General features: G+C 42.4%; 1 protein-coding gene across 3 annotated transcripts in view; it reads right to left on the bottom strand.

The window, feature by feature from the left end:
• Positions 1 to 20,984, bottom strand: part of FLT1 (fms related receptor tyrosine kinase 1) — a 138,737-nt gene that overhangs the window by 66,519 nt on the left and 51,234 nt on the right. For all 3 annotated transcript variants that reach the window (XM_074958971.1, XM_074958962.1, XM_074958980.1), the window contains one exon: positions 1,427 to 1,541. In XM_074958971.1, coding sequence (XP_074815072.1) covers positions 1,427 to 1,541 — 115 coding nt within the window. The remainder of the gene's footprint in view (positions 1 to 1,426; positions 1,542 to 20,984) is intronic.

Here is a 20,984-nt window from a genome sequence, read left to right on the forward strand (position 1 = left end):
GGCAGCCAGCACATCCCTCGGCCCGCGCCGCTTCCCGCAGCCCCCATTAGCCTGGAGCGGCAAACTGCGGCCAGTGGGAGCCACGATCGGCCGAACCTGCGGATGTGGCAGGTAAACAAACCGGCCCGGCCCGCCAGGGGCTTTCCCTGAACAAGCGGTGGACCACAGTTGAGAACCACTGCACTAGGATAAGATTTTACTTCTTTGTAATACTATCTGCCATTATTGCCACAAGTCAAACTAGACTGTAAGACCAGATACAGTGCTTAGCTTTTCTACTGGCAAACTACGTTAATAGATTTTAAGGACAGAAGGAACCACTGTGATCACAGGTCTCATCTCCTGCATAATACAAGCCCCAGAACCGCACTGAGTGATTCCTGCATGTAGCTCAATAACTTGTGACTGAACTAGAACATCTTTTAGAAAGAAATCCAGTCTTTATTTAGACTTCAAATGATGGAGAATTCACCACATCCCTTGGTAAGCTGTTCCAATGATTAATTACCCCCATCTTAAAAACTGGAGCCTTACTTTCCATTTGAATTTGTCTAGCTTCAACTTTCACCTATTGGATCATACTGTGCCTTTGACTGCTAGATTAAAAAGCCATCCCACCATCAGCTCAAGACATATCCTAAATGTCTCATCTATACTTTAAAAACATTTAACCCTTTAAGTCTCTCACTGTATGGCAAGTTTTTCAGACCCATAGTCATTCTTGTCGCTCTTCTCTGAATCCTCTCCAATTTTTCAACACCTTTTAAAAATGTCTACAGCAGTATTCCTATAAATTAGTATTCCAGCTGTGATGAAAGCAGAGCGTGCTATACTCTTATCAAAAAGAAGAGAAATTGCACAATGGCATGAAATGGAGTAAATATCACATGAAATTTTGGTACAAACCTAAGCAAAGTGTAACTTTAGATTACGCTTGTAAAGTTATTGGTCCCATTGGTGCTCTGTGTTCTCACTGGTCTTTTGACACTTTCATGTCTTCGTCACATTCCCAGACAGCATCAAAGCGAAAATGTAAATGTTCACCCAGAAAATGAACTGTGAGTTGTAATTATAAGTTGCCCCTTCATGCTTATGTTCAGTTCTGACAAAGCCTATAGGCCCAGGGCTACCAACAGTTATTCTCATCCATAGTCCCAAAGCCTTTCATAGGACTAGGCACAGAAGGAAGTACCTTTTTGCAGCATCAGGCCCTATATCTGTAAATAAAAACCAAACTCTGTGTGTGTCTGAGAGAGAGAGAGAGAGAGAGAGAGAGAGAGAGATGCATGTACGCAGTCCTTCAAATTTAAAACATTTACAATACCATGGCATTCAGTTATTCAGTGTTAGTTCAATGATCTCTTAAAATACATCCCCAGGTAGTGCCTTAGCATCGTAGTGATATGTTTGACTCCTCCAGCCATACCTTATTCTTTCCCTCTATCATTGCCATGTGTTGAGTGATGCTCTGGATTCTGTTCCCTGTGCTGCTGCCACTTTTCAAGATGAAAGGTCCCTCGGTGTTAGAGCAAACTTCATACCTATGGACAGGAGCAATCAAATGCTTCTCTTAGCAAAATGAATGTGGAATGAACAGTTGATTCAGAAGAACAAGTCGCTGTCCTAACCACCTGCTGCTCCTAAGGGACGTCAGTGGGAGCTGTAAGGGCTCTGATAAGCTGGCCAATTACATCTACGCTTCTTGATATCATTAGCAAACATGGGCTGGAGGCTGAAGTTCAGATCCAGATCCAAACTTCCCCCAAGAGCAAAAGTTCTTTGGCCTCTGTGTTCTTGTTTGACCCACAGTAGAGTTGGGCTTCAGGCGTGAAATTCAGCTATAAACCAGAATCTGAACTGAATCAAAATTTGGGACTCTTTGGGCCCAGTATTCTGATTCCAGTGTTCCAAAGTTTGAAGCCTACCGTTCTGGTTCAGCCTTAACTTTAATTATTATTTATATTATTGTAAGACTTAAAATGCTGACAAATTTTAAAAACTTCTGAGGTCAATTTTTTAAAAATGATTCCGAAGCAATTTCTTTATGTGCAGGTTCTTTTGGTTATCACAAAAAAATATGTCACAAGCTCTGATTTTCTTTGTTTCAACAGATTATCTTCCACGTTATCTTTCAATTTACAAATGGTAAAATATCTACTGCTGTGACTTCCAGTTTACTAGACAGGCAATAAAACTACAACCAAATAATCTTGCAAATTAAACAAAATAAAAAGTTATATCTAACTGCCAAAGGGGTTCAAACATTTTTTTTAAAAGCTGAATTAAAATCATACTACATTAATGGCTTACACTACAAATCATCTTTTAATCAGAACATGCAGATGTGGCATGGTGAAACTAATTTGTTTTCCAAAACTTAATTTGGTACATATGGAAATAAACACTTGGGAATGTTTGTTACATTCTGTCCATCTCAAATGTTTTCTCAGGACATCTAATTATAGTTTTAACTAACATGTTCAATCCCAATTTAAAAGGGAGAGATTGCCCCTTCATTTGTGTAAAAGCTCTTTCAAGTTTGATATGTGTGGATTGCACTCTCAGCAAATTTGCAGATGATACTAAACTGGGAGGAGTGGTAGATACGCTGGAGGGGAGGGATAGGATACAGAAGGACCTAGACAAATTGGAGGATTGGGCCAAAAGAAATCTGATGAGGTTCAATAAGGATAAGTGCAGGGTCCTGCACTTAGGATGGAAGAATCCAATGCACCGCTACAGACTAGGGACCGAATGGCTAGGCAGCAGCTCTGCGGAAAAGGACCTAGGGGTGACAGTGGACGAGAAGCTGGATATGAGTCAACAGTGTGCCCTTGTTGCCAAGAAGGCCAATGGCATTTTGGGATGTATAAGTAGGGGCATAGCCAGCAGATCGAGGGATGTGATCGTTCCCCTCTATTCGACACTGGTGAGGCTTCATCTGGAGTACTGTGTCCAGTTTTGGGCCCCATACTACAAGAAGGATGTGGATAAATTGGAGAGAGTCCAGCGAAGGGCAACAAAAATGATTAGGGGTCTAGAGCACATGACTTATGAGGAGAGGCTGAGGGAGCTGGGATTGTTTAGTCTGCAGAAGAGAAGAATGAGGGGGGATTTGATAGCTGCTTTCAACTACCTGAAAGGGGGTTCCAAAGAGGATGGCTCTAGACTTCTCAATGGTAGCAGATGACAGAACGAGGAGTAATGGTCTCAAGTTGCAATGGGGGAGGTTTAGATTGGATATTGGGAAAAACTTTTTCACTAAGAGGGTGGTGAAACACTGGAATGCGTTACCTAGGGAGGTGGTAGAATCTCCTTCCTTAGAGGTTTTTAAGGTCAGGCTTGACAAAGCCCTGGCTGGGATGATTTAACTGGGAATTGGTCCTGCTTCGAGCAGGGGGTTGGACTAGATGACCTTCTGGGGTCCCTTCCAACCCTGATATTCTATGATTCTATGTTCTTCAAACACACCAAAGTTTTTAAATATAACACATTTAATGCTCATCAGCAAATTGGATTCATATGTACATCAGGCTGTTTGGAGAAGTCACCTTTAAAACCACTTGGTTGTGCACTGACAGCTACAGTACTACTAAACTGATCAAAGAATCAAATAACTCTACATTTTGCTTGCTTCCTTTACTGTTTTTGTATCACTGTAGATGGTTTACACCATACAATAATTTTAAAATGCTTTGCATTACATCAAGAGTAATATTACGTTAACTATTGTTATGTTAACTAATTGAACAACCTTTCAAAATGATGATTCATTAACTAATTTGGACATCATTACAGATGTGTGGCTTTCTGCCCCAAGAATTCCTTATGATGCAGGGATGGCTCAGCCATCTTACAGTGAAGGGTCATGCTCCGTCATGTGGAGGGTGGGGGAAGCGATGGAGAGGACTGGGATGGCAGGTATGCACTCTGGGTACAATCCACAAAACAACTCAGGGGCCTAAATGCCAGTGTTAGGTGCCTAAGTCCCCACTGCGACACAAAACCGCTGCTTGGCTGCTGCCTAACCCTGTAGATCATTTCGAAACTTATTTGGCTCCTAATTTTCTGCTGTAAAAGTTCCCTAGGAACCTAAGTTTTAGGCCCTGGAGCATATGCACTGCTGCCCCACTCTAGGTGTCCGGACACCTGTCTTGTACCCAACCCCAGAGCCATTCACAAACCAGGGGAAGATAGACATTCAGCTGCCTAAGTCACATGCGGTGTTTGATCTAGCAGGCAGCCTCTGAGCATGCCTACCAGCTCAGGGCCCATTCAAAATCTGGCTGGATGAGGCCAGGAGGTATTAGTGTACACTTCATCATGATTAGTCCAATGGCTAGAGCACTCACCTAGGATGCTGGAGGCCTAGGCTCAATTCTTCCTTTTTCCAGAGGGGGAGAAAAGAATTGAAGGGGGGGAGGCCATCTCCCACCTCCTAGGTGCGTGCTTTGACCATCAGGCTAGAGTCATTCTCTCCCTTGCTGGTTTAATGACTATTTAAGAATTCATCCACAGTGGAACAGTCATTGGGGCAGAGTGTGAGAGGGTGTTTGTGAGGATCCACCTGCGTGGTGAAAGACCCCAGGGCCAGAAGCCCTGCTCCAATGATTTGTTCAGTAGTTATCCACAGTGGAACAGCTTCAACAGGAGAGACTGAGACAGCCCCACATCAGTACATGCCATAGCCCGGTGGTTAGCACACCCTTCTGGAGCCCCCACCGTAGCAGAGAAGGAGGAACTGAACCCAGGTCTCCCACATCCCAGGTGAGTGCTCTAACCACTGGGTACAAGCTATAAGGTGGTCCACCACCTCCTCCTCAAACCATTTTGTGGGGAGCAAGGCAGGCAGAGTTAATTCATGCAAGAAGTGACTTAGGCTCCTAAGCTAGCAGCCATTGGGTGGCTGGTTCTTGTTCATAGCTCACTAGCAGAGCGAGGCGCCTCCCAGCAACCCAGACTTAGGGCTGGTCTATGCTACAGACCTATATTGGTATAACTACATTGCTCGGGTGTGAAAAATCCATAGTTATTCTGACCTAACCCCCCATGTAGACAGCGCTATGTTGGCAGGAGAGCTTGTCCCAGTAACTTAGCGGCCGCCTCTTGGGAGGGTGGATTAACTGCACCGACGGGAGAACTCTTGCACAGAGTTGCCCTTAAGCTCCTATCTCAGAGAGAGGGGCAGGGCTCAGCACACACTCCTCTGGTCAGCATTTCCCATTGACTAGCTTAGGCAGCTCATCCCAGCAGGCTGGCTTTGTGGATCTCAGTCTAAGGCACCTGTCTCCCCCACCCTTCATTATATAAAGAGCCTAGATGCCTAACTTAGCCCTGGTCTACACTGGGGGGGGGGGGTCGATCTAAGTTATGCAACTTCAGCTACGTGAATAACATAGCTGAAGTCAACGTACCTAGATCGACTTACCGCGGTGTCTCCACCGCAATGAGACGACTGCTGCCGCTATCCCATCAACTCTGCCTGCACCTCTCGCGGCGCTGGGGTACAGGAGTCGACCGGAGAGCGCTCGGGGGTCGATAATCGTGTCTAGACTAGACACGATAAATCGATCCCCGCCCGCCGATCCAGCGGGTAGTGAAGACATACCCTTATAGTTTTGTGAATAGCAGTGTTGTTCCTGTGATTTTCTAGGCACTAAGAAGTTAGGCGCTGTGATACTCAGCGTTGCAACACCTACGTCCCTTCACATGTCCTGCCCTATCTACCCAAATATTTCTCTCATGCTTTCCATATGCTGTTTCAAAAATCAGTTTCTGTGAACACACCCATGGAGGCCTGAGTAAGTGGATAGGATATAACTTTAAGATGGTTTTATCAACTCATTCAAGAGCACGCAAGGACAAAAATAGGCTTTAGAGTGGTTCAAATAAAGTTAACCCCCGTCTGCTTTGCCTGCACCACTCTTCAACAAATACAGTGTTTTTAACAGCCTGTTTGAAAAACAGGAAACTAAATTGGAGGACACTGTAATATAGATGGGGCCAATAATGCTTCCATATTGCTGTTATTTGCAGTGACCTCGAGACTGTCTGTACCCAAATGACTATTCATCTAGTCTCTTGTAGTTGGGGCAGGGGAGGGATCTTGTCACTATCAGGTGAGGCATCATGATCTCAGTTCAACTGTTTTTCTTGTCCCTCAGGTGTTTCTTTGTCAGATTTTTGCCCTTTGAAGCAGGTGAAATTGTAGTCTTGCCTCACTGAATACATTGACATCTCTTTGCTGCAGTGTTGAAAGTCTGGTCTCTTTTTGATAAAAGTACTTGTTGAAAAATAATTTGGTAAGGGAAGGTGGGAAGGGTTAGAAGAAAAGGGCTTCCCAATCAGAATTAGGCTGTGCATTGGCTATGCCAGAGATCTCATAAATCCCTTATAGGTCTGCAGCCTCTGAACCTAGTTGAAATTATTTCTCTGTAAGAGAATAATTTACAGGGGAGTATGTATGATTAGACTGTAAACTCTTTGAGACAGAGACTATCTCTGTTATATGTCTGTATGATGCCCAGCATAATAATAATAATTAATCAGAAAAACATTGGATGGAATTTTCCCCAGAGATGTGCATATGTGGCTTCTATGGACTTTGCATGTGGTATTATATTCACACTGCTGACTATAAGGTAATGCAATTATAATGGAAAATCAAATTCATTAGTACCAGTTAGCCACATTTTGAATGACTTCTTTTAATTCTGTTCTCAAATCATTAAATATATCAATGCAGAACGAGAACGGTTTTCAGTGTCCTGACCTTGTTAGCCAGTTCAGTACCTAATCTTTCCCCCCACCCTGTTATTTCTGAGTGAGCCACATAGTCTCATTGTTTAACCCAGCAGAACTGGCTAGAGCTGTGCAATAGGTAAAGGAGAGTAATTAAAAACATGCCTCCTACTTTGGTTTATAAGGGCACATATCTTGTAACAGAAAGGGAAAAGTCTGAGCTGGATTTAAATATAAGCCTGAGCCAAGTTTGTGTTTATATAATGATGTTTGAAAAGGTACAAACAAGAATGGAGCTATACAAATCCATTCTGGCTGGGACTTAAAAATCATAATCATCTTCCAATTATTTCAACTGATGCCTCAGTGTGGGTCTCCTCATATAACTTCATCTGTGCATTTTTGTCTGTGTTGTTGTTTGCCAATCTCTTCAAATTATTCACTATGTAAAATAGGTGGGGTTCTCCTGTTTGTAACCAAAAAGTGAATTGCTGTGGGGAAATCCCATAAATCTTTGGGAATCAGGGACTGAAATGATTATTTTTACCTGGAACTCTCTGGAGTTAGGGGGACTTCAGTTGAGCTGAGTTTAGTTTCCTTGCACACCCAGGAGGGTTTACACCAGAATTGGAGTCAGACCAATGGAAAGCACACAACACACACACAGCAATTCACAAACAAGTTAGAGCTGTGCCAGCATGCTCATAAGTAATGCGGTCAGTCTCCCCAGTCTTACACCTGCCTTCGCACAGATCCTTTCATGCCCTTTTGTGCTGGTTCCATGTATACACATGTAGGTAAGTGTATATATCAGGGCACAATCAGACCCCAGTGTTCACACTAAGTGGTAAGGAGATTCCTGTGGGGCTAAAGGTTAGGAATCCTTCCCCCCGTGACTGGAGGGATAAGGGTCCATTGTGCTAGGCACTGTACAAACACAAAGAGACAGTCCAGGCCCCAAACAGCTTCCAGTCTAAGCAGGACTGACAAAAGGTGGAAGAAAGGAAGCATTATCATCCCCATTTCACAGATGGGGAACTGAGGCACAGAGACATTAATGGTGAAATCCTGGCCCCACTGAAGTCAGTGGCAAAAATCCCATTGATATCAATGGGGACAGAATTCCACCCCAAGGGAATTGCCCTAGGTCACACAGGGAGTCTGACCAACCTGGGACCGAATCCAGAGCGCTTAAGTCCCAGGCCAATGTCTTAGCTACAAGACCTGGTAAATTGTGTCTCTTGAATTTCGTTTTCTCTTCCCCTAATTAAGATGTGTGCATGCGTGTGTGTATACAAACACACACGCTTTAGCCCTGTTGTGTCAAGTGCTTGAGAAATAGGCTATTCATTTGTAAAACCAGAAGCCATTAATTCTATTTTGGATTTTCAGAGGAAAATGCCGAAGGGGGAATGAGGGGTCAAAGCTGTTAATCTGACACTCCCTATTCTCAGGAAGCTCAAAGCACATGCATCGTAGTTACAGTCAGAACACAAAAAACTCCCCGCCTTTTAAAGAAGGGACTTAAGACCATGGACAAACTTAACTCCCTGGTTTTCAGTTTTATGAATTTACACGCTTGTGAGGGTTTTTGTTTGGTTGGTTGTGGAAGTTTTTTGGAACCCGAAGTTCAACTTTAAATGCCATTTGTGGAATTGGCCACATACCAGCACTTCAGAAGTAATTTGGGGGAGGGGCGTGAGCCTGACTCTTAAGAATACATCAAGCTCTTAAGGAAGTAGAGTGTGCCATGTTTGAAGATGCAAAGATAATCACAGTGCTGGGAACCGTCTTGTGTAGAGGAGGAAGCCAAACAACAAGAGGAAAGCAGCATATGCTTCTGATTTCGCACAGGAAGCTCACAGCACCTCCTGCCAAAGCAAGATAAGAAAACTCCCATGGCCTATTCTGGACAAGGCCACTGTTATCAACCTTAGCTTCACGCTGTCCTCACTCTACTCCACAGCCCTCTCCCTTTCCTAATGAGTTTCAGAACTCTTACCTCTATTTGCATACCACATGCCAAGCATAATAGTGTGGTATATTTATAACTATTGATGGGGAAAAGTTTCCAGGGTGAGAGTGTACTACATGTCATTTTGGCTTATTCCACTGAAGTCAAAACACAAACCAGTTTCATTCTAGAGCCTAATAGGTATAAACACCAATATTAAAGTAAAAATAGTCATGTTACCAATATTGATGGTTTACACTGATTTGCGAGGGCTCCGGCAAAGGATTTTTCTAGTTATTCTCTGGGTGTACTGAACTTCCTGTACTACAGATGGACCTGAACCAAAACTCTGGAACCCAGCATGCCCCAACCTGGAACAAGATCTGAAATTTGCAGCTCAGATAATACAGTGATGTGTACCACTATAAGAACCTGGATCTCTGTATTATATTAGGAAAGAGGGTGGCAATTTCTGTATTCACATCATTTGAATTCCTCATTCCCAAAGCTACCAGTGAGATCCTGGGAGCCTACCAAAGCTGTCCCAGACTTAAAATCTCATTCTGTCCTCAAAAGAGTCTTCCATTCTCAGCAAATCCATAGGTATTGTAAAGAAATATTGAGATCTTAAGAGCAACTGACATCTTGTCCATAAAAAGAAAAGGAGGACTTGTGGCACCTTAGAAACTAACACATTTATTTGAGCATAAGCTTTCGTGAGCTATAGCTCACTTCATCGGATGCATGCATCTTGTCCATAGTTCATCTTATTCAAGGTGTCTCTCATATTTATTAACTGCGTTTTAATGGTTTTCGGGCACTGTCAATAAATAACTACTTCTGTGACGCTGGAGTGATGAGACTGAATTGGGAGACAGCATAGGTACTAAGAGCAAGAGAAAGCCACACAGCAATTGGGATTAATAACTTTTAACACTGGTTAAAAAAAATAAAACCAAATCATATCACCTTTCTCAGCGTCTATCATGTTTATACTAAAGAATTGTCTTCATCAGAGTTTGGGCAAACTTACGGCCAAGAGATGAAGTGTTTTGCATCATTCAAGATGTGATCATGACAACACTGACTTAAAGATACAGGATCCGGAAAACCTAAGCTCTAGAATTGTGAAGAACATAGGGAAACTAGTTTCCCCTTTGGTTACCAAAAACACAGATTACATGAGACTATGCTTGTCTGCACACTGGGGTTCTACAACAAAAGCCATCTGTGCTGTTGTGTAATCCACAGCACAAAGCACAAAGTAATCACACATTGTTAGGAATCCTGAATCATTTTCAGTCAGAAAACAAAGGAGCTTAAGAGTAGCAAGGAGCAAGGAGATGTTGTAAAATGTCTTCTATGGGAGTGGGGAAGAATATTTGCTGGTACATTGCTAATGTGTTTGAATATAATTGGCTGCCAGAGTTATAATGTGTTTACCTGTTGAAGAGACAAGGTATAAATGTTCCTTTGCTACTGCAGGTGCTGTGTCAAAAATAATCAGTGACAGGGTGAAATACCTGCCCTATTGACATCAATAGGGCCGAGATTTCACCCAGGATGGCCAGACTACCATATTAAAGGAATAAATAAATAGCAATATGCTTGGAGCACATTTTCAGTAAGTGTTAGGACATGGCTACATTTTTACAAATTGTTTCTCTTTTTTAAAAGTGTCTTTGTATTTTAGTGCTTATGTAAGAGGGCCGGACTGAAAGCCTGGTGCATGAAATCCTCCGTTTATTCACAGTGACAGGTACAGCATGACAGCAGCGGTCCAAGCTTCCCCGCACTGACTCCTCAATGTGCCTCACACCTGACCTGGAGATAAGAAGGTATGTCATTCTTCACTCTCGCTGGTCCTTGGCCTCTCTGCTGTGACTGTCACAGGTGCCAGTCAGGGCCAGCTGAGGTGGTGGTATCTGTGATGTCAATGCCTGCCCACTGGAAGCTGATCAGACATCACAAGCTCACGTCAGATTTGACACCTACCAGCTTGCAGATGGCAACAACTGCTGGTCTCTACCAACCAGCACCACTCACTGGAGTCATTCAAGCCCCCCTCTGCATGAACAGAAATGGGAGACCTCTGGCCAAAGACCCTATAAGCCATGCTGAATAGTTATCCCTTAATGAGCAGCAGGGGAGCAAGGGACTGCTCAGTGACTGCTCCCTTGGACTCTGCCACTTGTGTGTAGGATGAAGACAAAAGTTTCTTTTCAATCTCTCTGCTCAGGTCGTGGGGGGGGGGGGGGACCAGTGTATGTTCTTTGTGAGCACCCAGGTGTCCCAGGTCCCATGCTTTAACTCTGGCTCCCATTCTCCTGGTATAGATCCGGGTTACTTCTCATGTACACTAAAAAGCAAGTGACAGAAAGCATGATCCCACAGGGCTTTCCTGACATGCAGCCATGGACTTAGGGAAAAGCTGGCTGGGAATTACAGGAGTCTTTCTTATTATTAACCATGTGTAGCTGGACTATACAATCCGTTCTCTTTTCATGGTCACAGTTTCAAGCACTACAACTTGTCCTGAACTATTTGCTGGGGCTGCTACTGGGGACTGGTTGTTCTGAATTTTCTCAAACAAAACATTATCATCCTAAGAGCTCCCAGTATGATCAGGAAATTTGTCTGGGGCATGGAATGAAAAGAAAAGTCAGATGTGTCAGAAGCCAGGAATGACATTCCCACCTCAACTGAATTGTCCATATTCTTCTCACGACCGTCATAAACCCCTTAGTCATCCGACTTTTTTTTTTCCTGGCTATCATATCCATGAGAGATACATTAATCGATATAATTAAGTGTCCTACAATAGTAGATCATGAAGATGACTTGGCAAATGGTTGCTGAAAGAATGAGTTCTCTTCCAATTGCTTTACAGCTTGTGAGACCAGTGGCCCACCAGGAAAGTGACAGTGCTTGAAAGCAAACGTGCATCCATTTTTCTGGTCATTAAGGCAACATGGGATTATTATACCTTGGTTTTTGTTATTGGCTAATTGCATTTTGCTTCTTGACACTCTGCTTCCTGCTGCACACTGCTCAGCAGTTCTTACAAACTCAGAATAAGATTTTGTTTCAGCCAATCCTTCCTTCCTTCCTTCCTAGTCCTCCACCTCCTTTCCTCCCTCTGCTAGATGCTAATCACTCAGATCTCCTGTACAGTCACTGGGACTCAGCCTCTCACTTTCCCTCTCTGACTCTGAGAAAGGGCCAATTCCCCTACCTTTCCCATAGCTGAGATGAGCATTGGCTGGAGCTACAGAGATGTTGCTCAAAGCATAACAATGGAGCTAACAGCTGAAACGTCTTTCCTTACTGTTGCAACAGAGATTGGTTTTAACGTTTCATTTAGTGGAGGAGGAAAGGACATGCTCAAGTATCAGGACTTCTGAGAAGTCAGAAGGCTAAAGGGAAGGACCGTAAAGGTAATAGGAGCAAATTGAGCAATCTGACTCCCTTTTATTCTCAATTCTCAAATCTCTGATTTGGAAACACAGTCCAAGGTCAGGGTTTCCAAGAGAACACAGGCAGATGTTGTTCAGTGCCTGCTACGCTAGTCTATTTTCTCTACTCAAACAGAACGTTCTGCTCAGTCAAGAATGCAATCAAAAGACCCCACTTAGATCCTGATGCAGAGCCCTGTATCTGCATCCTTCCAGGACCCAGATCATCATGAAATCTCCATCCTCACAAAAAAACCGTTATACAGGACCAAGCTTATTGCTGTCCAGGAAGAGGAGAGCCTCTTCCTCCTACACTACACTTCTCCAGATTATCTGGCATGGCACAGTTGTCTCACCTCCACCCAAATAACCTAGGGGTTACTCGTATTATCGCTAAACAGAGCTGCCATTCAGGGCAATGCTGACTCAAGGTTTAAGAAGGATATTGGAATTCCTCTCCAGTGCTCCAGTGGTGCTGGTTGGAGATACATGGCTCTAGACAGCCATTCCCTCCCTGTACTGCTCACCAGACAATGTCAATTCCATTCGCCAGTGAACAGCTGAACGGTAGTGGAGACAAAGAGCCACTACTACACTGAGTCGCTGCTAGTGCCCTGCCGGGTGGCTGCCCTCAACACGGTTTTGAGTAGAGGACTTAGGGCAACTCTGCGTCAATTGTGGCACTGGATGTAGGAGGAGGGGAAAAGACCTCCCCAAGGAGAGGCACAAAAAAGGAGGAGAATGAGACTGAACAGAGGGAGATATTTAGAGGGGAGAAGGAAAATGTTAATTAGAGGAAAGACAGGGAAAAGGGTGAGGAAAAAATACCGACAGACATAGCAGTTTACTTTTATTCTATGTGAAGGGGGAGAGGGAATAAAAACAAAGGAGTAAGAATGTTAACACTATATTTTGAGAAAGGTTTGCTTAATATAATGAAATATAATGATAAATACATTAACAATTATATTTAAGCACAGATACAGTCTGATCCTGCAACCACTTATGCAAATGGCAAAGCTTCCATTGACTTCAGCAGTGCAGGAGTCGAGCATACGTTACGAGTCCTACTGGTTTTAAAGTTTCTGTGTGTTCCAGAGTTAGCATCTATCTCTAACTTGGGGAATCCTCTTCAGTGTGGCCGAGCATTTTCAACTGATTGAACTTTCAAAAGGACTGTTTGTTCGAAGTATTATTTGCACAATATCCAAATGCATTTTCATTATGGTTTAATAACAGTCAGTAACAGTCCTCTGGGATATCTGGGACATTGTTGTATTTTTTTTTTTGTGTTTTAAACCAGCGTGGTTTGATTCATCTCTAATTAAAAAAAAAAAGACCTTGGCAACATCTTGTATCTTGTGCTTAAGCATTCTTTTATTAGACTTGAGAAACTCTGATTAAGAGCTATTTTAAATCTAGTACTGCTGAAATTTGAACGATCAAACTTTTGGTTCATTTAAGGCACATAATGAAGCCTTTGATAGCATTTACAATATGCACAGTAGATTCATCAGAAATAATTGTTTGCCACATTTACTGTATCATTACAAGAAGGACAGACAATGGCAAACTATCCCAAGCCTCGATATACAAAAACAAGCAAATCTGTGTTTGACAAATACATCAGGTCTTATTCTCAGGGCATTTTATAGGTAAAATATTTGAAAGGATTATTTTGCAAGATGCACATAAAGGACCAGGGGCACTTTTCTAGTAATTTCCACAGGACAGAAGTGGCTGCTCATTAGTGAACATCAATTTTTGGCTCACAATGGAAGCCTACAGTATAGGATGACCTGCTTTAGTTGCTCATTTGTTCAGTGTGAAGCAATGCTGAAAATATTTCAGTTGGGAGGCTCCTTCTCATTCTCTTTACTTGATTTAAAATTCTTTAATGGGAATTTCAGTTCTCTGCCCATGCTACGTGCAAACCGACACATCATAGCATGTATGCGTGCACGTTTTTAAAAAGATGAGTGAAGAATGTAGACCAGGAGTCTCATTTATACTTAGTTCTCTTTACACATCTTTGCCAACGTAAAGGTGCATTTAAGTGGGGAAAAATATATATTTACACCCACGCTAAGCCTACTTTAGGCTACCAGAGTAGCGTAAAGGCTCCTTTGTGTAAATGAGAATCAGACCCATAGAGTCCATCAGCCAGATCCTCAGCTGATGTAAAATTAGACCAGCTGAGGATCTGGTCACGTGTCAAATTAAACAAAGGCATTCTTGAACTACCTGTTGATTTAATGGTATCTGACCTACTTTTGCCATCACTTCTTCCCTTCCTGAAAATAGAAGGTGGCACAGGGAACAGCATACAACACAGACACTGTGGACAAGCTAATGGGCATCCATGGTTGCAGACAGCCACAATTAAATTTGGGTGCTTCAGTACATTTCTAATTAAGTCCAATTAACATTTGTTCTTTACTTGTTAATTTTACATACCTCACCAATGTTCCAACCCTAGTTTCCTCCAGTCATCTATCCAAGCACATCCTAATGACTCTGCCCTTCAACCCTTTATTAGTATACCCACATAAACAATGTACAAATGCAATTAGACTGTCTCTGCACACAGGGCCTGCTTCCAGTCCCATTGAAGTTGGTGGGAGTTTGGCCACTTATTTCCACGAGGGCAGGATCAGGCCTTCTATACCTAGGCTGTTCTCAATGCAAACTCTAAGCTTCTGCCGGGGTGTGAGCTGCTCACATCTCTTTGTCTCTGGAAGGTGCCCGTCACTGTGGTGTAGGAGGGCCGTCTATGTAGAAATGAGCTCAAAGCTCATTTAGAAGGTGATCACTCTCACCTTCAGAGGATGCTTTGGAAGAGAGGTTGCCAGGCAAATCTTTATATAGAAAAGGGCCATTGCAAAGTGCAGATAGGATTCATGTTCAGATATTGAAGACTCTTGGGGTGTTCTGATCCAGGGTTTTAGTTCAGGCCAATTTCCAACTAAACTAACCTGTCTTGTCCTTAATCTGTTTTTTCTGTAGCACTGATGTTCTTTTCTGCAGTTTGGTGCTGAGTACCTTGAATTCTCTGATTGCTTTCTGACAAAGACTACCTTTTAAAATGGCTATAATAACTGAATAGGGTCAATCCGCTCCTCTGCCATCCATTAACCCAGATCATCCCATCCACTGGCAATCACACATGGCCCTCCTTTGTTGCACCTGAGCGTTCTTATTTTCATCAAAGAGCCCTAGCTTTTCCTGCCCACAGTCTCAACAGTAGTGAATATGCTGAGAATCCCATGTGGATGATTTCTATGGGCAGGCACAAGACCCTCAATCCTTTATTACTGCATTTTCCCAAAGTGCACAGGAAAGAATGTATGCTTAGGGCTTATGAGGGTGTTCTCTCAGTACAGCCTACAGCTATCTGTCTCAATTCCTGCAAGTGAGGGAAGTCCCAGATCTGGGACTTTTAGGGCCCCTTTTATGCTGCTCTGGCCCTTTTACCTGGTGTAAAGGGGCCAAAGCAGGGATGAGAATTTCACTCAGAGGGCCTAAACCTTTTACTTATTCTGTATTAAATCAGCAGTAACTCCATTGAACACAATGGACCTACAACCAGGGTAAAAGTGGTGTAGGAGAGGAGAATCAGGCCCCAACTTTCCCAGTGCCTAATATTTTGTAGATACCTCCAAAATAGTAACCAGCATTCAAAGAAAACAAAACTCATTCAACATAATAATGTTGCTGTGTTTGCAGAGTTGCTCTCTGGGGAGCTGGCGTAGGTTATTCACTTGGTATTCAGTTTGTTTGAGCCTAAACATAATGGAAGGGTAGGGGGAGAGGGAGCTAAACCATCCAAGATAACATTCCAGTGCTGTGTGTGTTTACAGGTTCAGACGGGTCAAATCAATTGAAGCTCAGTCAGAACATGATGAGGATATCTCTTCAGCTGTCCACGGTCAATGTGGAACTGTCCAGAGACAGAAACGCCCAAAGAATAACACCATGTCAGTGCTGAGGAAACCAGTGATTGTGCTGAACAATATCAATATCCCACTGTGCCTTCCTTGGCAACCTCTGCCCAGACAAATGTAAGACAAACACAAATCTGCAGGGCAGATTGCAGGATCAGTCATTTTGAGTAGGTGTTCCACACTGAGACGCTAACCTCTAAAGCTTCAAGGCATGACTCCCATTGATTTGAACGGGCGTCCCACAGCAAACACTTCTGCACACCACTGCTTATGGCACCTGTTTAATTCCACCCAGAATGAGACTTGTGGAGAAGAAGGGCCAGAAGCTCAGCTGAGGTAAATCAGCCTGGCTCCACTGAAGCCATGGACCTTTGGCCCTGAATCTGACAGAGGAGATTCAGACGCTAGATAAAATGAGACTAGAGGTGACAACTCAGCTTTGGTATAAATATGCTGGGGAAGATGATTTGTACTGTTGGGACTGCTCTGCCTTTTCCGACTATTACACTGAATAACTGTTGGGGATTCTCCCCAATACATCTGATGTTGGCTAGCTAGCAAATAAAAGATGAAACATGTAGATGAGCTGTGGCTGATCTAGCTATGGGATATTAACACACATTCATTACTTTACTTGGGGTGAATTGAGGCTGGAGAAAGGTTTTCCGGAGAAAATCAACATTTTAAAACAACATGCTTTTCTCATTCGTTTTTATTATTCTATTTCCCTCTGTTTTTAATCTCATTTTGTTCTCTCCATTGATTTGCATTCTCTCTGGGCCCATTAGTTTTGGGTGAGCTTCAAAAACAACCTTTTCTCTTATCCCCAGATGGGTCTTTCCTTGTCCCTATATGACTAGTGTTTTGAGAGGGACAAAATCCCACCAGAAATTTGAAAAATATATAGGAACAAGTTCCTTAGTAGCAAATGAGTTAATTTGAGCAAAGTAGGGGAAAAACAGGGACATTTTAATTACATTATTTGTCCCCCTCGATTCCATAAAGACAAACTTGTTGAGCAATGTTAGAACAATTTTTAAAAATCCCTTTCTTTACTTTGCCATCAGGAAACTATGGAAACAGGCTTAAATGTAGCCATCCTGCTGGTACTAGCCCACATAACTGACAAAGGTGAGTTACTTAAGTTCAATGCATGATTAATCACATAGTATCAATGTATCTGCATGATCTTAAAACAATACACAGAATCCAAGGACTACACTGCAATATGTTTTAAATTTCAACTATAGAAATACTGAGGGAACAAAGATTTAAAGAAACAGCCACATTTTCAAGTGGTTTCCATTTTTGTACCTTTATGCCCCAATCCTGCAAAAATGTAAGCATGTGTTTAATGTCATGCATTGTGAGTAGTTCCACTGATTTCAATGGCATTACTCACATTGGGTAAAGTTAACCATATGCAGAAATCTTTGCAGAAACTGGGCTCAGACTATAAGCTCTTTGAGAGAGGGACTGTTTTATTATTATATGTGTGGAGGATCCTACCAAAATGGGGTCCTGATCCCTGATTGGGGCTATAGTAACCGCTGTAGTACAAATAATTGTGGGTTTATCAAGTGGAGTGTGCAAATCTTCACATTGTGCATATAAACAGGCATTGTCTGATCTAACTACACAAAGCTGACACTAATAGAGGACTTGGGTACCTAAAGTGAGGCAGTTAAATCCAGAGAAGGGGAACACCCGCAGCTCCCACGGACTTCACTAGGAGAGATACCAGTGGTCAGCATCTTTGAAAATGAGGCCAGTTTTATGTAGATGGCAAACTCTGGAACTCCATACCTAACTTTATACATCTGAAGTCTGAAAATTTTAGCTTTAATTTTTCTGTGCTGCAGTTTCCAAACTAAATATAGTAATGCTGACCTACCTCACAGAGAGGTTTTGACTAGGGCTGTCCATTAATTGTAGTTAACTCACATGATTAACTCAAAAAAATTAATCATGATTAAAAAAATTAATCACGATTAATTGCAGTTTTAATCGCACTGTTAAACAAGAGAATACCAATTGAAATTTATGAAATATTTTGGATGTTTTTCTACATTTTTATATATATTGTATTCTGTGTTGTAATTGAAATCAAAGTGTACATTATTTTGATTACAAATATTTGCACTGTAAAATGATAAACAAAAGAAATAATATTTTTCAATTCACCTCATACAAGTACTGTAGTGCAATCTGTTTGTGGTGAAAGTGCAACTTACAAACGTAGATTTTTTTTGTTACATAACTTCACTCAAATACAAAACAATGCAAAACTTCAGAGCCTATGAGTCCACTCAGTCGTACTTCTTGTTCAGCCAATCGCTAAGACAAACAAGTTTGTTTACATTTATAGGAGACAATGCTGCCCTCTTCTTATTTACAATGTCACCAGCAAGTGAGAACAGGCATTTGCATGGCACTTTTGTCGCTGGAATTGCAAGGTATTTATGTGCTAGATATGCTAAACAGTTGTATGCCCTTTCATGCTTCAGCCACCATTCCAGAGGACATGCGTCCATGCTGATGATGTTCATTAAAAAATAATGCATTAATTAAATTTGTGACTGAACTCCTTGGGGGACAATTGTATGTCCCCTGCTCTGTTTTACCCAAATTCTGCCATATATTTCATGTTTTAGCAGTCTCGGATGATGACCCAACACATGTTGTTCGTTTTAAGAACACTTTCACTGCAAATTTGACAAAACGCAAAGAAGGTACCAATGTGAGATTTCTAAAGATAGCTAAAGCACTCTAGCCAAGGTTTAAGAATTTGAAGTGCCTTCCAAAATCTGAGAGGGACAAGATGTGAAGCATGCTTTCAGAAGTCTTAAAAGAGCAACACTCCGATGCAGAAACTACAGAACCCGAACTACCACAAAAGAAAATCAACCTTCTGCTGGTGGTATCTGACTCAGATAATGAAAATGAATATGCATTGGTCCGCACTGCTTTGGATTGTTATCGAGCAGAACCTGTCATCAGCATGGACACAGGTCCCCTGGAATGGTAGTTGAAGCACAAAGGGACATATGAATCTTTAGCGCATCTGGCACGTAAATATCTTGCGACGCTGGCAACAACAGTGCCATGCGAACACCTGTTCTCACTTTCAGGTAACATTTTAAACAAGTAGTGGACAGCATTATCTCCTGCAAATGTAAACACACTTGTTTGTCTGAGCGATTGGCTGAACAAGAAGTAGGACTGAGTAGACTTGCAGGCTCTACAATTTTACATTGTTTTATTTTTGAATGCAATTTTTTTGCACATAATTTTACATTTGTAAGTTCATCTTTCATGATAAAGAGATTGCACTACAGTATTTGTATTAGGCAAATTAAAAAAAATACTATTTTTTTTGTTTTTACAGTGCAAATACTTGTAATCAGAAATAAATATAAAGTGAGCACTGTACACTTTGTATTCTGTGTTGTAATTGAAATTGATATATTTGAAAATGTAGAAAACATCAAAAACTATTTAAATAAATGGTATTCTATTATGGTTTAACAGTGTGATTAATCACGATTAATTTTTTTAATCGCTTGACAACCCTAGTTTTGACAACTGAATGTTTAGTGTTTTGTCATGTGCTATATACATCCTAAAACTCACCAGGAATGCATATTCAATCCTCCACTGACAGGGGATATAACAATCTCCAGAATCCCAGCCTTTCTGGACAATTGTCCCTTGCAATGTCAGCTGGGATTCTCATGCTGCAGAAGGGAAAATGGGGAGAACAGGACCTCAAAATTCCATGCACACACTTTACATAAACTATTATTATTTTATCTCACTTGTATTTTGGTAGGACCTACAATGTGCTATGCACTGTCTAAACATAGAGTATGACATATGGCCTGCCCAAAAGAGCTCACAATTTGAGAAGACAAGCAAAAGTCATAGAGCAGGAAGAGGGATAAAACTTACAATCAACACTGCTTCCCTCCCTTCCAAACATCAATAATCCCCAAAGGGCTCCTGGCCTACCAATTAACACCTAGCTACTTTTTTTAATAGATAGCACACCTAAGTGGGTCTGAAAGGCCTGAAAAGAGGAAAGGGTCATGGTCTTATGGATCAGCTCAAGCAGAGTGCCCATGTGTTAGGGAGCAGCATAGGAAAGACACTAAGGACAAAATTCAGGAAAGCATCTCTTTTCAAGAAAGTACTGAAGCACATGCATAATTTTAAGCACAGCCTTAAGTCCCAGTGAAAGTCAGTGGGATATAACACATGCTTCAGTGCATTCCTTAACTGGGGCCTGTCACAAGCTGGCTGGCCCTTAAAGGTTCAGCCTGTGACAGTTCAGTTACCCACCCGACTCCCAAACCCCATACAGAGCTTATCCTGAACAGCTGGAGATGAGGTGGCTCAACTTAGTTATCAGACCCTGGCTGGCGGAAAGCTAGGGATACGCATGAAGAGTTGGGTGAGTCTAGCTGGGGAGAGGAGCTGGATTGTTCCTCCTCTCTGAGAAGCAGCCCTGAAAGCTGGCTGAGAAAGCAGAGAAAAGGGGGCAGGGTGAGCTGGAAGCCTGACTGGAGGCAGGAACCCTGAGGAGCAGCATCCTGTCTGAACCCCTGAGTGGGAAGAGGAATGTGCCAGCCCCTGGGCAGTGGGTTGTTGGAGGCCCAGGAGCTGGGACTAGGCATGGCCTACACATGAGCAAGAGGCAGCCTGCTGAGCAGTGGGGCTGAAGATTCAATTGTTTTGAGTATTTCTGTTGGACTTTGATACAGGACTCTGTGGCCCTGGAAGGGGTAGGACTTTATATAGTGGTCTGGCCAAAGACCCAGGTGGCCAAAGGACAGTGGGAGAAACTGAGGCAAAAGTTGCTGCAATGCAGGAGGGGGTGTTGGGGCAGCA

This window comes from Natator depressus, chromosome 1, assembly GCF_965152275.1.
Source record: "Natator depressus isolate rNatDep1 chromosome 1, rNatDep2.hap1, whole genome shotgun sequence".
Taxonomy (NCBI): domain Eukaryota; kingdom Metazoa; phylum Chordata; order Testudines; family Cheloniidae; genus Natator; species Natator depressus.